Source organism: Podarcis pityusensis, assembly GCF_964106645.2.
Source record: "Podarcis pityusensis genome assembly, chromosome: 3".
NCBI classification, from domain to species: Eukaryota; Metazoa; Chordata; class Lepidosauria; order Squamata; family Lacertidae; genus Podarcis; species Podarcis pityusensis.
Window position 1 is genome coordinate 78,787,378 of NC_138026.1, and position 16,961 is coordinate 78,804,338.

At 41.6% G+C, this 16,961-nt stretch overlaps 1 protein-coding gene and 1 pseudogene across 7 annotated transcripts in view; both read right to left on the bottom strand.

The window, feature by feature from the left end:
* Positions 1-1,308: 1,308 nt before the first annotated feature.
* LOC308472683 lies at positions 1,309-1,877 on the bottom strand (annotated as a pseudogene). The gene has a single exon. The product of its transcript is annotated as an uncharacterized misc_RNA (transcript).
* RGS7 (regulator of G protein signaling 7) overlaps positions 1,337-16,961 on the bottom strand; it is a 125,498-nt gene continuing 109,873 nt past the window's right edge. For 3 of the 6 annotated variants that reach the window (XM_080997754.1, XM_080997755.1, XM_080997756.1), the window contains exons 10-19: positions 16,796-16,870; positions 15,419-15,517; positions 14,657-14,718; positions 14,350-14,460; positions 13,174-13,299; positions 12,656-12,842; positions 8,711-8,800; positions 6,888-6,941; positions 6,254-6,334; positions 1,337-2,026 (exon numbers count right to left, since the gene is read on the bottom strand). In XM_080997754.1, the coding sequence (XP_080853880.1) occupies positions 6,260-6,334; positions 6,888-6,941; positions 8,711-8,800; positions 12,656-12,842; positions 13,174-13,299; positions 14,350-14,460; positions 14,657-14,718; positions 15,419-15,517; positions 16,796-16,870 (879 nt within the window). In that variant the 3' untranslated portion in view covers positions 1,337-2,026; positions 6,254-6,259. The remainder of the gene's footprint in view (positions 2,027-6,253; positions 6,335-6,887; positions 6,942-8,710; positions 8,801-12,655; positions 12,843-13,173; positions 13,300-14,349; positions 14,461-14,656; positions 14,719-15,418; positions 15,518-16,795; positions 16,871-16,961) is intronic. The other 3 variants (XM_080997758.1, XM_080997757.1, XM_080997759.1) reach the window with 3 other exon arrangements.

Sequence of the window (16,961 nt, forward strand, 5' to 3'; positions counted from 1 at the left end):
GCAGTGTTTGATGTTTCATTTAATGTCTGATGTTTTATCGTGTTTTTAATATTCTGTTGGGAGCCACCCAGAGTGGCTGGTATAAATAATAATGATGATGATGATGAAGATGATGATGATGTAGCATCAACTGTGCACTTGCTGCCTTCTATACAAGGCCACAGTCAGTTTTGTCTCCCTGATGCCTGAGCATGTGATATGCATGTCCTCAAACATGTGGTTTTCAAACTTACATGTTATAGTCCCATTGTGCAGTAGTCCTGTGCTATCTTACAAACGACTTGAAAAAGACAAGCATCAAATGAGGAGCTGGGTCATGGTAGCTTGATTTTTAGCTTGCTAGATTCTTACTAGCATTAAACATTTTTCTGCAGTGGTACAAAACCTTTCAATGTGACCCTGCGCTTAACCCCCCAAACATCCAATCAGCCCATCTATTTGTTTGCTAGTATTTTCCTTTAGAACTTAGATTACTCTGATCTTTGGAACATCTGGAAATTGTCACATACGATTGTTGACTACAACCTCTGAAGTTTATCCAGCAGGATTTAAGAGAAACATCCCGCTTATAAGACCATTTGGGAGAAATTAACAAAAAAGACGCCATCCACAAGATGAGGAAGGGACACGCAAAAATATCACTCCTCCCAGCCCTTAGGTAACAAGGCCAGCCAGGGCCTGGTGCTTTATTGTGGGTGTATTTTGCAACATGTACTTGACACAAGAAAAATGCATTAGTGGTAGATTTAGTACCACATTACTGCTTTCCAGAGGTTGAAGAACATTGCCCATAGCAACTACTTGGGGGTCTGGTGGAGTTGGGCCAGCCCTGCTTTTATCAATGGCTGAGTAATACTTGTCACTGAAATGTTTATAATAAAATGCAGGGGGGGGTATCACCTTTCTGAAGCAAACAAAACAAGTCAGTGTGATCTTGATGTTAACTGCTTTTGAATGGCTCAGTTTTATTAACTGCTGGGCAAAGGCTGTTCTTCTCAGATCTGGTACCGGAATCCTGTCACTATGTTTTTTAAATCAATGTTATTAACTCCCCCCCCCCAATTCCCCCAGATAGAGTACATTTGCCTTTAAAAGCTTCATTAAGAGACATACAGAAACAGGTGCCAGTTTTCCCCATCATTGCTTCAAGTAAACCAATAAAATGTTTATACTGTTTTTTCTGCCTGCTGCACAGTTTCATAACTGTTCTTTGCCTTTCCTGTCTAGTGCAGTTTAGCTGTGGATTTAGACGATGTGCACATCTCCAAACAGAAAGGAAGTAAAAACCATGTTGCTGCCCCTGCTAGTCCGATGAACTTAAACTTACCAGATGGAAGAGATTCTGCATATTTTAATGAAAGATAAAACAACAATATAAACATACACAAATTTACAGAGAAAGGATCAGCTTTAATACATTTGGAGTAAAAGGTGTTCTTTTTGTCTTAAAATATGGTATAAAAATAAATGCAAGAAACATTAACATAGAATATACAGACAACAGACAAAGACACAGACTTTCTTTCTCGATGTGACTACATCGGTGAGATGGAACATTCTGTGCTAATTTATTGTGCAACAGCCGTGATGTCATAGTAGGTATATTTATGAATATATTCAATTTTTTATTTTTAGGGGTTTTTTTACATTTCTTCCAGTTTGCGACTGACAGTATTGTGAATAAACTCTGCCTAACAGAAGCTTTTTTCACTGTACTTCAGCTTGCAGGAAACAAAAAGACACAGATCCAGCTTGATATGAAGGCGAAAGTGAGCAGAGAGTTTTTCAAAATGGAGGCATCGAAAGGTTAGCGAGTCCCTTGGAGTCTGTAATGCCTTGATATACACAAAAGAAAACGAGTCATGTCCTTTGCTCATGCAACATCTTGTTCTACTGTCCTCTGTCTTCAGGCAATTAGTGAGCTACAAAGTATGTATAATGATTGAGTCTGCTTCCATGCTATAAGGTGATCCTTTTAGTAGGACTGCACTAGACTGGTTAATCTCTTTGATGTGAGCGATTTCCCCTGAGGATGAGATAAAAAAACAGACAAACAAAAGAAAACAGAAAATAGAGGCATGATCACTGCAAACCCAGTTCATTGCAAAGCACCTACCTTGCTGTAGGTAACATCAATAAATTTTACCCAGGAACCCTGTATGGGCTGTTTCACAACAAATGGTTAAACATTTGATGATTGCTGATATCAAGAGATGACATGCATGTCTGAATTGGCCATCACAGATAAAGGTCATCGATGGAACTTCCTTATCACCTTAGATGCAAGCATTCCATTGAATTGGTTCAGCTGCCAAATCACCAAGTGTACCATAATCAATTGCAGGGAACTCAAGTGACATATACGGATGTCTGGATCTGTACCTGAAGACTCTGAATAAATCTAAGTCGAGTGCTAAAAGCAGCTTGGTTTTCCATTTAGCATGCCACACATTGTACCCATTTGTAGCTATCCAATTGAAATTTATCCAATTGACTTCATTAGCTATCAGGAAGCAAACAAAAGACTTCTGAGGCTGGAATTCTTGAGAGAAGATGGTTTTCGCAGCCCTGACATCATGCTTTTCAGTTTTCACTCTGTCTGTATTCACTTGATACCATAAAAACTACCTAACATTTTCCTTGCAGTGTGTTTGGCAATATAAGTTAAAGATTTGAAGCCACAGAGTAAACTGCTGAAACAAATCAAGCTACTATTTGATTTACTGCTGCCAACAGGACCGTCTTTAGCATATGTGCCACCAGGGTGCAAAGATCTGCCCAGCGCCCCCAAATTTAGTTTAGCCCCCAAATTAACTTTTATTATGCCTTATGTCATAATAATATGTCAGAAGGTCGGTGGTTCAAATCCCCGCGACGGGGTGAGCTCCCGTTGCTCGGTCCCAGCTCTTGCCAACCTAGCAGTTTGAAAGCACATCAAAGTGCAAGTAGATAAATAGGTACCGCTGCAGCGGGAAGATAGTGTTTCCGTGCGCTGCTCTGGTTCGCCAGAAGCAGCTTAGTCATGCTGGCCCCATGACCCGGAAGCTGTATGCCGGCTCCCTTGGCCAATAAAGAGAGATGAGCGCCGCAACCCCAGAGTCGGTCACAACTGGACCTAATGGTCAGGGGTCCCTTTACCTTTATGTAACTATTATCATTTGATAAATAGTGCTCATGCCTGCACGGCTCAAAAAGGAGTTTTTTTGTGTTTTTGTTTAAAACCAGCTTTCCTAAAGAAGACAAAGAACACATTGGGAGTCAGTGTAAAGATTCCATGCATGCGTTTGCGGACGTGGGGAGGTGTCTGAAAGATGAGATGGGCGGGCATTGTGCGTATGCGTGGGAGAGCCATCTCAGGTTGCCTTTAGTTGTGGGAGCAATCTTATTTCTAGAGGAGCTGGGAGGGCCCTGGCGAGCGCACGTATACGAGTTCTTCTTGGGAAGGTTCCGGAGCCTGTGCGTGCTCCCGTTGCTAGATAGGCGCGTTCTCTTTCTGTCTGTCTCTCCCTCTTTCCTGTCACTCCCTCTCCTCCTGGCAGGCAGGCGGCGCAAGCTCAGTCGTGTCAAAGGTGCTGCTGACCCCACTGCTGCACTGCAGCTCAATACAATGCATTTAGGCGGCTTCAGCGGCGGGCACCTGGCGCCCTCCAGAATTCGGCACCCAGGTGCCCTGCACCCCTTGCACCCCTGGGTAAAGACGGCCCTGGCTGCCACAAACTGCTTTTCAAGATTATGACAAATTGCACTGGCCAGATGTCCCAAAAAACACCCCTCTATTTCAGTCTGATTATTTAGATAATGGGGACAGACTGAACAAAGGTATTGCAGTGCTTTGTGTCCTTTGCAGGCATTGTTTATTGAGTAATGGTTGGTGGCCGTGGCATGGCTATAGAGAGTTAGACACCCCCTGCACCCTTACCTTTCCGCACTAAGAGGTGGTGGCAGAGGCAGGGTGCTGAAGCCAGTACACATTTGCTGAGTGGATGGGTGACCCAGTGCAGATACAGGCTGCTGGAATCCAGCAACTGGGTGCCTCCATGCTGCTGGGTGCAAAACACACCCACCTCTTTCCATGTTGTCTCCTGGTGGACACCCTCTGCACCCACTATTGTCATGCCACAGCAACTTACAGCATCGTCCGGCAAACTGGATGCTGCTGTAATTGAGTATTTGGAGTTGTCATGGAAGGCAACTGGTTCAGGGTGCGGAAGGCCAGAGGTGAGACACTGTTTTAAGGCCTTGACCAACAAGGACTGTTCTATTCTGCAATTCTATTCTTTTATGAGGCAGGAGTGTGGCTGAAGTTACCTTGGGTTAGAGAGAAAAAGCGCCATATTTTGTTTTTTTTAAAAAGGCCACAACCTCTTTCTTGACATCCTGCGGCATAGTTGCTGATAGCAGTGGGGTTAAGTAGCATCTTTCTCATATACCTCGGTACAGTTTCACTCACCACTTTTCATAATGGCTCACTGGAATTCAGTAAAGGAGATAAAAGCTAACATGTATTGAAGGAAAATGTGCTGAAAGTTGCGACCTTGAATATATCACATATGAACTGGAACAGTTGTTACCAAGTTTATTCCTCCATAGCATCAGTACCATGAAGATATAATAATAATAAAAATAATTTATTATTGATACCCCGCCCATCTGGCTGGGTTTCCCCAGCCACTCTAAGCAGCTCCCAACAGAATATTAAAAACACGATAAAACATCAAACATTAAAAACTTCCCTAAACAGGGCTGCCTTCAGATGTCTTCTAAAAGTCAGACAAATGTTTTTTTCCTTGACATCTGATGGGAGGACATTCCACAGGTGGGTGCCACTACTGAGAAGCCCCTCTGCCCTCTATAAATTGTGTGTGTGTGTGTGTGTGTGTGTGTGTGTGTCTGTGTGTAATTTACATTTGGTTCTTTGCAATATGTCTGACAAACCTGCTGTGCTGTGCTGTGCTGATGCAATTTCCCCAACTCACTCTCATGCCAGGGTAGACAGCCAAACCCTGGCCAACCCAAGATTTACTTAGGCTCTGGATACCAGACCTCCAAGGCCTGAACTGCTCCAGCCAGACTCAACAGGGTGACTGTGTATTTGGTGGACTTTGGGCCATACTTGTTTCTGGGGTAGCCAACAAAATGCCTTCGAGTTATTGCTGGACTCCCACCATCACTGGTCCTAGCTGGCTACAAAGTGAGACATCCCCTCTCTGTCTATATTCTGGGTGAGCCTACTGTTTAATTCCATTAGTTACATCCTCATAGTCATTGCAAGAAAGGAAATCTCCACAGCTCAGAGGTTCACTCTCTAATCTTACGCCTTCTTGTCCTCCTATGTTTTGATTTTGATTGACTGATGGCATTGTAATTTATATGTTGTTTTAATCTGCTGTTCACCACATGGCTGGCCTTTGGGCCAAGAAGCGGCATATGAATAAACCATAATAATATGATTCCATATCCATCTCAGATAATGCCGTATCCATCTCAGATTTTGTTCAACAGTTTACCTATAATTATAAAAGTGAGTTTCAATCACACATCTCAATTTATTATAATGCTGGCTTTATAGACCCTTTCCCCCCACCCCACTCCAGACGATACAGAATTCACAGAATAACATGCTGTGGGAAAACCACCATGCAAAAATAGGGGTTTTTGTTTCAAACTCCCCACTAATGATTTATTTTGGTGTGGCTGGCATAATACACAAAGACATCTTAGTGTGCAAGGCCATTGAAATGAATAGGATCTGGAAGAGAGCATGAAAAATTCCAAATCCAGTTGAATTCTTAAACTGTACTCTGTTATTACTGTGTAGCATATATGTTTCCCCTAAATATCAATATCCAAACCTTCCCCACCCTCCAAATCTTTATTTTTAACTCACAAAAGCTATTCAGGATAATGTGGTCCATGAACTCCACTTGCTACATTGTCCTTATCATGACATTAAATCTACTTTAGGTTGCATTTTAAGCCTTGCTTATTTGGGAGTTATTAAAGATATTGATTGGAGCATGCTGCTGGTTGATCTCTTAGGAAGCAACTGAAAACAAAAACCATGATCTTTGCTGATGTTCAGTACAGACGATCACTTCAGCACACATGGTTTCATCAACTGGCTGTCACAGCAAAAGCTACAATAATACATTACGCTTATGCGCGCGCGCACACACACACACTCGCACACATGAAATGCACGTGATTCAGCAGACAGTATCAACAAACTGAAGTATAATTCAAGTTCTTCTACCTCTTTTCATAACAGGTTAGTGCTCGCCCTCAGTGTTGGTGTACAGTTTTTATGGCATGGGAAAATTGGGATGTTTCTGCCCTACAAAAATAAATGTGTTGAATGCTTTAGTTTGAACTTGCACAATGTTGAAAAAGTGATCCAAAGTCATTGGCACATTAAAAAAAAAAAACAACCCTCCAAAACAAACACAACATTTGGGGGTGAGAGTGGCTCGTGATTAAAAGAAATGCAGAGTGAAATGTAATAAACCCAATTGCTTTAAAATTTAGCAATCTCTCTCTCTCTTTTTAAAAGGAAATGAATGGGATTTTGTTTCCAGAAAAGCGGTGTGGGGATGTTGCCTGCTTAAGCTGCTCCTGCCATTTAAACCAGCCTTCCCCAATCTGGTGCCTTCTAGATGTTGCTGGATTACAACTCCCATAATCGCCAGTCTTTGGCCCCATGCTGGCTGTGGTTGATGGCAGCCAGAGTCCAACAACATCTGGAAGGAAGCAAGTTGCGGAAGGCAGACTTAAAACTATTCCAAATAATTTCGGCTGGGACTGTGTTTGGTGACATGAGTGGGTTGTCACCCAAATACCACCTGAGGAGAGTCTGTTAACCAGAAAGGCTTACAAGGTTATGAACTTACCACACTGCGTGTGAATTTCTCAAAAGATGTTCGTCGGTCCATTGTGTTTCCAAACTTAAAGTGAAAGAAAAGAAATAAAAAGGGGAAAGGAAACAAAAGAAGCCAAAAAGAACAGACCATGGGTGGGGGGTGGGGAGAAAGAAACAATGGGCTGCTAAAACACAAAGCTCATGTACAAATCACAAAGCAAACGCAAATGTAGGAGAAGATGTAAAAGCGTGTAGAGAAATAAATAACAGGAAAGCTTTGTAATGTTTCACCTCATCTGGGAAGGGCAATCTGGATGCAGAAGCAGACTTACAGGACCAGACATCCCTTCGGAATGGGAACCCACACAAGCAACTGAGTGTGGCTTGGCTGCAGGGCGGGTGGGTATGGAAATCGCACCCAGTACTCCCGCACGGTTTCTGCACCACTAAGCCGAAGGATGGCCTGGTCAACTTTGCCAGTGCTGATCACCTGGGAGGTGGTGCACAGGTGAATGCAATAATATTGGGATCTGTGCCTTTGGTTAGAAATTTCTGGCAAATGGATCAAACTGGCATTTTAGATATATTTATATACACACGCGCGCACACATAAAATTAAAGCAAAACAACGAGGTGCTGATTAAATGACCAGACATTTACAGAAACGAGAAAACCACCCAAATTAGAGAATTTCTGGCTTGTTTTACATCTTCGCTTATTTGATATACAAATAGCAACGTAACTGGAATGGGTGAGGAAAGGTCGTTTGGTTTTAGGCTGTTCTGTAGGCAGGCTATTAAATGTAAGAACTAAAGTACATGTAACGTTGTTCCATATATCTTGCTCTGAATAGCAGGGATGGCAGCCCCAATCAGTACCGGGACTGTGGTTCTAGTATAGCTCTTTACTCCCCACCATTATTCCAAGAAAAGTGTCCCTGAAACGGCAATTAGCCCACTGAAGTTGAGAGGAACTTTTCTCCCATGGTGTATCGCAGCTTCAAAAGGCAGGAATATAGTGGGGAAGGAAAGGGTTAAAATGCACCCCCAACGTCCCAATTCCGATTGCTTTCCCCCATCTGCTATTTAGATTTTCAAAAAAGATATATAGTTCACAATCTAATGTGTTTGGCATCGCATATAGTTTGGGGGTGTTCTAAAGCAAAAGAGTATACAATGAACATCAAAAGCCACTCCATTGATTTGGGCTGGTCTAAATCATTTGTTTCCTGTCCTTATAGTATCAACATTCATTTCAATGGGGTTTACACAAGGGAGCCCTCCCTATGAACATGCACTAGGTCTAGATGATACACTTTTAACAAGAATATAGCAGTTAACCTAATAGAAAAAAGAAACAGAATTTCCTGTCAACCGAGAATAAAAGGCTTATGACGCTGCAATCCTAGCACACTTATGAGTTCTAAATGAGAGATAGGAGTAAACTCCGCTCGACTTAGTGGGACTTACTTCCAAGTAAGCATGCACTGTAGGGTCTTACATGCATTTAAGGTAAATCGTTTCATAAGATATAATAAGGTGAAAAAAATCACTTCTCTGAAACACTGTTTCTAGAGATATTTGGCCTACTTAAAAGCTATTTTCCTGATTTAGCCCTTTGGTTACTAGATGAATTTGATAATGTGAATGTCAACATGGAATTGGTTAGTGTAACTTATTCAGTCATGCAAAAGTGCAAAACAGATATATTCCTGGATCCCTTCAATGATGCTCAAACTTAACTTTTCACCTACCGGATATGCACCTTACCCAAGGTGAGAAAGTAGCCAATATGGTAGCAAGGAGAAACCACCACTGAAATAGTTGGAAAGACATAGACAAGATGGACCAATACCTTCTTCTTGGCCTGTAGCAGTTCCTGGTAGGCACTGGATCGTAGAAAACGAGGATATGAATCACTTTTCATCAATTTGTAAATGTGCTCCTAAAATATTTAAAAGAATATAGGAAACTTTAAATCACAATGAGATTGTTTTTGACAGGACACAGAAAAGAGATACTGCAGCTGATTGTATGCAAGTCAATGTGAATAAGTTTCGTGGATGTGTAAAAGCATTCCCAGTCGAATGGGAATGGTCTCATCCGCCCAGCATGGACAGAAGTGTTGTTCCAGCAAAAGACATAGGAAATATTTACTGTACGGAGTTTGATTGGCAGCTCACCCAACTTGCTCCTACTGTGGCTGTTGCATTGCAGGAAACAAGTACTTGCTGTCCAAGAGCTTCAGGAGGGCATAGGATTGAGTTGGTGCTTGGTGGCTGATTTCCTGAACATTGACTGACTGCCTAAGGAAAATATATTGTGCTGCCTTGTTGCTGTGTCTGGGACTATCGCTATGAGCTTCCTCTCAAGCAATGCTAGAGGAGGACAGATGGGACTGGACAAAGGAATGTCAAAAGCTCAGAATGGGTGGTTGAAATTTATTCAATGGGAGCTGATGGTTGGTAGCAAGGCTTTTTTTTCAGCCAGAACTCTCTGAAACTCAGTTCCAATCCCGCTCAGGTGAGCATGGTTGCCATTAAAAGAGAACGAGGAAGGTGTTCATTGGGAGAGATCTAGATACTTTTCTGTTTCTAGGTTAGGACAGACTCACAAAGGGCAATGGGGAGAATGGGGCACTAACATGTAATTGACATGTTGTGTTTATAATAATGTGGGTATCCTTCTATAGGCTATAAACAACAGTGATCCCAATTCAGTACTCCTCTTGTTTGCTAAGTAGGAACATTGCTATTCTGGAACAGCTATGGGATAACTCTAAACATAATCCATTGCTCTGACTTCCACATGTGGAAATGTGCCTGGAGTTCCAGCACACACAGATAAGAAAGGGTTATCACGTAGTGGATTTCCAGATGTGGAGGATGACTGAGTTGCTCAGTCCATCTCAAGCATCTTTGTATCTAGATCTCCAGATCCTTAGAATGCCATTGTCAATAGCAATGGGGGGAAAATTATATGATCAAAGGCCAAGTTGTTCTGCTCAGAAAAGGATCTATGTAAATAGGTATTCTGAACTTTTGGGCATGCACCCCTCCCCCCAAAAAAGTGCACCATTAGTGTGCATGATAGAAATAAAGATTAGGGAAATAAGGATAAGGCCTTGAAGGAAAGGAGGGTTTTGAAGCGAGACCATCCATGTTTAAGGATGAAGTTTCACATGTAGTGAATACCAACAGGGAATGGGCAGATTATTGCCAGAAAACAAGACACCCTTGGAAAGCTGAGGGTAGCGGCATTGGAGGATTGGGGATATAACAAAGGGCAAGAGACAGGGTGGAACAAGGCAACAGAGAACTTAAAGCTAAGGGCACAGAGTCTGTGAGAGGTGAAATTGTATCTAAAAAAGGGATCACTTATATTTAGGCAACTCTTATCTCTAGTCAGTTGATTGCTACACTTTTTCATTTCTAACTAAGTAGAACTGCCACAGCCAGTGAACTGAATTTACTTTTTAATAAGCAAAACTGTTCATCTCAGTGCCATCAACTATCTTAACTATATGGCCTGTAAGCAAATATAGAACAATCCCCTTCACCAAAAACACCTTTACAATCCCCTGCCTACTTGCCACCCAGAATAAGGCCAATTAAGAATGCTTCTGTGAAAACATGACTACAGACAGCCATCTAGTGGCATAAAAATAGTATTTGCTATGTAGATTAGAGTTCTGAAATGCATCATAGCATTCTACGTACGAAAACTGGAATTACTTCCAACCAAGAAAATTTTTCTGTCTGTAAATTGTGATGAAATTAAGCAGACGTAGTAACCACCCTTATTTTTAAAAAACAACCACCATGTCTCAGATTCATTTCAAAGTATGAGACTCTGCTAGTTTAGCATGTAGTATTATGCATATGGGGACGCGGGTGGCACTGTGGGTTAAACCACAGAGCCTAGGACTTGCCGATCAGAAGGTGGGTGGTTCGTATCCCCACGACGGGGTGAGCTCCTGTTGCTCGGTCCCTGCTCTTGCCAACCTAGCAGTTCAAAAGCACGTCAAAGTGCAAGTAGATAAATAGGTACCGCTCCAACAGGAAGGTAAATGGCGTTTCCGTGCGCTGCTTTGGTTCACCAGAAGTGGCTTAGTCATGCTGGCCACATGACCCGGAAGCTGTACGCCGGCTCCCTCGGCCTGTAAAGTGAGATGAGTGCCGCAATGCCAGAGTCGGTCATGACTGGACCTAATGGTCAGGGGTCCCTTTACCTTTACCTTTACCTTTACTATGCATATGGAGTCACCTGAACTCCTTTCCAACTACATTGGAGAAGCTCGTGAGCAGACAGCTGCATAGCATTCAAAATGTGAGCAAAAGTGTAAACCTTACTGCAAGTCTTGTTAAATCCATTTGTCTTCCAGTTCCTCTGAACTCAATAGGATTTAGTCCTGAGTGTGTGTGTGTATGTGTGTGTGTGTGTGTGTCATGTATGTGCGTGTATATATATAGAATTGCACCATTAATCTTCTCCTAACTCTGGTTGTTAGGCAATCGTTGACTGTTAAAAAATGCTGACATGTTTTATTTATTTATTTACAGAACAATCCACAAGGGGGAGTAAGGGGAACCCAAAGCAAATGAACTGCCAGATATAGAGCCCTGCTTGACACAGGACAGACAGGAGGGGGAAATGGCATCTTTCCCTCTTCCCTGCCCCTTTACAGTCTTTGGGGTTGCTTTTTAATGCTATTTCCCTCCCAAGTTTTCCAGTGGGACAGAAAACAGAGGTACTTTATCCAGGACTGACATATCCCATGCCACACAAACATCATTTTAGGGTTTATGTAGGGGGAATAGAAGATCATTCCCAAAGCCTTCCCCTGACCTACTGCCAGCAGGTCTACTGTTGTCTCTCCAACATCAATAAGGCAAGGGCTGCAGACATTTCTGGAGCAGCTGAGAGGGGGTATGAGGTCAGATCTCTGCCTCCAAGGTCAGACCTCTCTTTCTTTGCTCTTGGAGGAGGAGATATGATTGCAGACTCAACCAGTGAAGTATATTGTTTTGTCTGTCCCGAATCTTGAAACACTGAACTTCATTGGATGTCCACGAGTTCAAATGTTATGAGGGAGGGAAACTTTCCTCTATCCACTTTTGCCACATCATGTATAATTTTATACACCTGTATCATGTCCCCACTTACTTGCCTTTTCTCTAACCAAACGACAGCTTTCTGTTTTGTTGGTGGTGGCAATTGTGGCCTGGCACAGCTGTGACAGAATGACTACGAGTAGCACTGACAGCCTTGGCATCTTCTGGGACATCCCAGCAAAATTATATTTCAATTCTGCCAATCTTGGCCGGTCTAGTAGGCATGGGTTTGGAGGTGGACCTGAGGGGTCTCCACTCAGGTCCATCTCCATAGCGTTAATTCCAGTTGCACTGGGAAACATTTGCTCCAATTGAACGCTAAAGAGTGTGTTTTCGTGGGGAAAGCTCAGGTAAAAGAAACCACACAGAGCTTTTAAACAGAGACCTGTGCCTGGAAAGAATGGGGCAAAAGCTAAGTATTTATAAGCCCAGGAATATATTTATGCTTGACTGAATTGTGCCCATTTTTAAAATCAGCAAGTGAATGAATAATTAAAACAGACCTCATGGACCTTAAATGGTGTAGATTAGGTATATGGCATATTATGTGAATACTGAACATTCTGCCAATGGTACATTTAGAAAAGTAGAAACGGACTGAAGAACTGTCCATAGGTTTCCACAGCTATACATCTCCCTAGCCAGCAGTTTCTTTGGATATATCTATATGAATGGATCCTGCTAACCTGAGCATCACCAAATGTATGCCGCCCTGGTTCTTTTACATTCTGTGTGGTTTTGTCATAACTTTTTGAATCTACGTTAATGGCACTCGGTGCTCCGGGGGCAAGAAATTCTTGCCAGATTTCCTGCACTCTGGCAGGGACTTCCCTCATCGGTCTCTTCTTCAAATCTTCTACAGCTAACCAGAACCTGCACAAGAAAATGTGGAAACATTAGTTGTGAAGCTACATTTCAAATCCTGCTAACTAAATCTTGTAAACATGGATGCAAAGCTTCTATTCTCTCCCCCCCCCCCCTTTTTCCAATTTAGTGTCTTAAATGTCATTTGAACATGGGGGGAAATACCTTATGAACAAGGATGACTAATAGGATGATTTGACTGCAATTTCTGGCAAAATAATCTGGCCAGATTCTCAGGAAGGTTGAATTAGTCCTGACAGAAAGATTAGTTTCTAAGTTCTATGCTTATAATGGAACAAATCAAGAAAGGGAGAATTAATGGATGCAAAAACCTTCTTACCTTAAATTCTCTGAGCTGAATTCAGACTCCAGGAATTTGAGGAACTGCTCTCTCCCCACAGGATCTTTCAGGGCTTCATCCATGCCAAATCCCCATCGCTTTACTCTTTGCTGGTTTGGCTCTTTACTGAAAAGGGGGGAAGGTTTTTCAGAGGCAAAAGGCTTCAGTTATTCTTTTTAATGGTTTCGTCAGTTTTCTATTATCCAAGATAGCATTTTACAGCAAATTGTGAGAGATTAGTCATGGGACTGCTACAAACATTTCTCCCTCTTCATCCCCCCATCATTTCCATCTAGAAAAGCAGGGATACACCCTCAGAAATGAGTGTTTGTTGCTCGGTTTATGTTGGGGAAAGGTGATGCATGCCATGTGAAGTAGCCCTAAAGGGTAACTAGCCTTGAAGCTAATTTAATGATGTGTAAAAAGCAGTAAACACACCCCAAGACTGCAACTGTAGAGCAGGCTGGTGACTAATGATCTTTTTCTGAAGATAAAAATAGTGATGGTACATGAAGAGAGGCGGTTCATGAAGTAGAATCAGCTCGGCTTCTTGACTTAGACAAGTGCTCAAGTGTGCTGCTTTCAGTTCCACTGTTTCTGTGCTTCGTTACCAGTACAGTGGTACCTCAGGTTAAGTACTTAATTTGTTCCGGAGGTCCGTTCTTAACCTGAAACTGTTCTTAACCTGAAGCACCACTTTAGCTAATGGGGCCTCCTGCTGCTGCCATGCCGCCGGAGCACGATTTCTGTTCTCATCCTGAAGCAAAGTTCTTAACCCAAGGTACTATTTCTGGGTTAGCGGAGTCTGTAACCTGATGCATATGTAACCCGAGGTACCACTGTACATTTGTATGGATGGAGATTGTTCCATGGAAGCTGCAATATTTTTAGGATCTGCCCATGACTCCTCCCCCAGGCCATCTTTTCCCATTTCTTGCTTCAAAGACTTCCTTTTTGTGTTATGTGACTGCCCTGTGTTTAGCAAGCACTGATGTCCAAACCCTAACCCTGGATTTCTCCTTCATCAGGGGTAGGGGAAGCTGAATATGGATTCATCTTGAAAACTATTATTTCCCCATCTCTGTTAGGAAACCAACTTTTTTTTTAAGGAAGCCTAGCTGCAGAAGAACAGTTTACCTGAAAATAAGGCCTAGGTCCAGATCACATACAACATACCTTGCTTCTGCTTCCCAGAAAGAAGTATCATCCGACAACCAAGGATTAGATGGGTCGGGTGGTGTCAGAAATGGGTCGTATTCCACATACTGCTCAGTATAAGACAATAAACTAGAAAAACAAAAACAACCTGACATTTTCACAACAGAATTGTTACTATTACTGCTAATACCTTGTTTGCATAGGGCAACTTACTCTCTGTTATTCTGTTTTATTTTTTAGAAAATCATAACGCCTCCCAGCACTCTTATGTCAATACAACCTAGTACCTGCTAAAGAACTTGGTAGAATTGAAGGTAATACATACCTTTCTGCAACTTTTGACATTTTTAACCGGTGTCTATCTAGCTGTATTTGCCAATACTTTATCTACAAAATGCAAAAACAGAAGACCAAGGTAAGAGGATAATTGCTCAGTTGTCTTTGTCAGATGCGAGTAAATAGAATTTCATTTGGACTCTAAGATAAATTGGGAATCTACATATGCTCTGGGCCCTTGTGTGTAGCGTTGACCCCCGCTGCACATCAGGACTCTCCTTGCAACTGAGCATGCAAAGATGCCTCGCTTCCAGTTTATGAATGTTCAAGCATAAGTTTGCACACACAAGGATTCACGGCTTCTATAAATTCCACAGATTCTTATGTAAGTGATAGGCAGCAGATTCCTATAAACAATTGATAATGTTCTTTGCAAATAATAATGATTGTTATGTATTTTAGGGAAATACCCTTTTAATACTAAGCAGGAAAATACATTGGGGTTTGATGTGATACAGTCATTCTCAGTGACTTACTTTCCTCTTGCTCCCATACGTGTCCCCTTCCAATGACCCCCTTCATTGCAGGCCCCTGTCCTGCATGCACAAATCATTGCTCATGTACCCAGTTCTGTTCGCCTATGCAATTCTGTGCACCGAGCACCAACTTCATTGCCCTCTGGATCTGGTCACCTTAGCTCTGATTCATGTCAGAACTGAATCCCCATATACTGTACTGTGATGGAAAGCAATATGTGGTCCACCTCTGGTGAATTTAAAGAGACCTCGTTTAAAATAAGGGCGCAGCAAACCTCTTGTTGCAATTCCTCTTCTGTGGGTGGTTTAGTTTCTGGCGCTGGTGTGTGTGTAGGGCTGTGACTTCGAATGTCATTCTGTAATCCGTAAACAGACTATATGTAAACACAGAAAGAGAGAAATTGGTATGTTGGTGCTGCTTTGGTAGGCATAGCTGTACTAAGTATGCACAAATGTATACGAAACATTTAGTACATTCATTTTACAAGGACCGATTTCAATATTTTAAATTGCCACGCCACGCATGAACTTGTAACATGGTAGGATAATGAACTTATGCAGATGACCCATCAACTCTCTGCTGAGTTCTTTCACGATGATATAGCTTGATCTTCTGTATTATTCTGCCAAGTGCTAAGGGGGACTTTATCACATACAGTAGGAAGCTGCCTTATAACAAGTTAGACCATTGGTCTCTCCAGCTCATAACTGTCTACACTGCGACTCTCCAGAGTTTCAGAAAGTCTTTCCCAGTCCTTCCTGGAGATGTCAGGAACAGAACCAGGACCTCTCCTTTCTTTTGTTTTGTAAATAACTTTTAAAATTAATTTTGCATGTACAAAATATAGTATATTTTACACACATTACATTGACAAAGAAAATAAATAATAAGATTATTAAAAATAGATAAACTAATGGATATCAATGGAGAGCATATTTATACGGTAGAAAATGTAGAATTTTAAACAGTAGGTTGAAGACAATGGTACACAGCAGAGAAAAAGAGGAGGGAGAGGAGAGAGGAAGGTGCGACATAATGAATGAATCAATCAAATTCATTTAAATATTGGATGCAGATTTAAATTGTATGAATCATCATTAACATATTTAATAACCTATACGGAATTGCAAAAATTGTTTGTTTTGCTTTTTCCTCTGGCCACTCTAATAAGGCAATCTCCCACACTTTCTTATAACAGGATATACCACTGCAGAATAAACATTACCCTATTCTTGGTCAGCAGGACAGAGAGTTGTCACAGGTCAAATAACATGCTCAAAACCACACCACTACAGCTGCTCTTAATGAGAGTAGGACAGTATATGTTTACCACTTTGAACATCTGGGGCAAGTATTTGCTCTATATTACAGTTAAAGGGGTTCAGTTGGCTAAACTATTATCTACACTTAGCAGATATTTATTACATCTCATGTGGATGGGCAAAACCATACTTTTCATGGCATAACAGAAATCCAGGGGAAAGAATCATGCCATAAGAATCCTTGCTATTTTGTTAAAATAAGAGTTTAGAGTTACTTTCATTTTAGAAATAGCTTCTTGGCACTATATATGCCCAGAAATATTAAAATGAGTTTTTTCATTATAAGGAAAGGAAAAAATGGTAAATGGTAACCAGAGACTAGGACATACCTTTCTTGTTTTGTGAGGATTTTTCATTCTAGAAGACTTTTTAATATCCACTTCAGTAGTATTTACACATCCAGGCTAAAAAAACAAAACAAAATCAATATGTAAATGTGATGGCTTCATATATAGCTAATTAATTTGGCTTTGAGTTAAGGAAGGTTGACTTCAT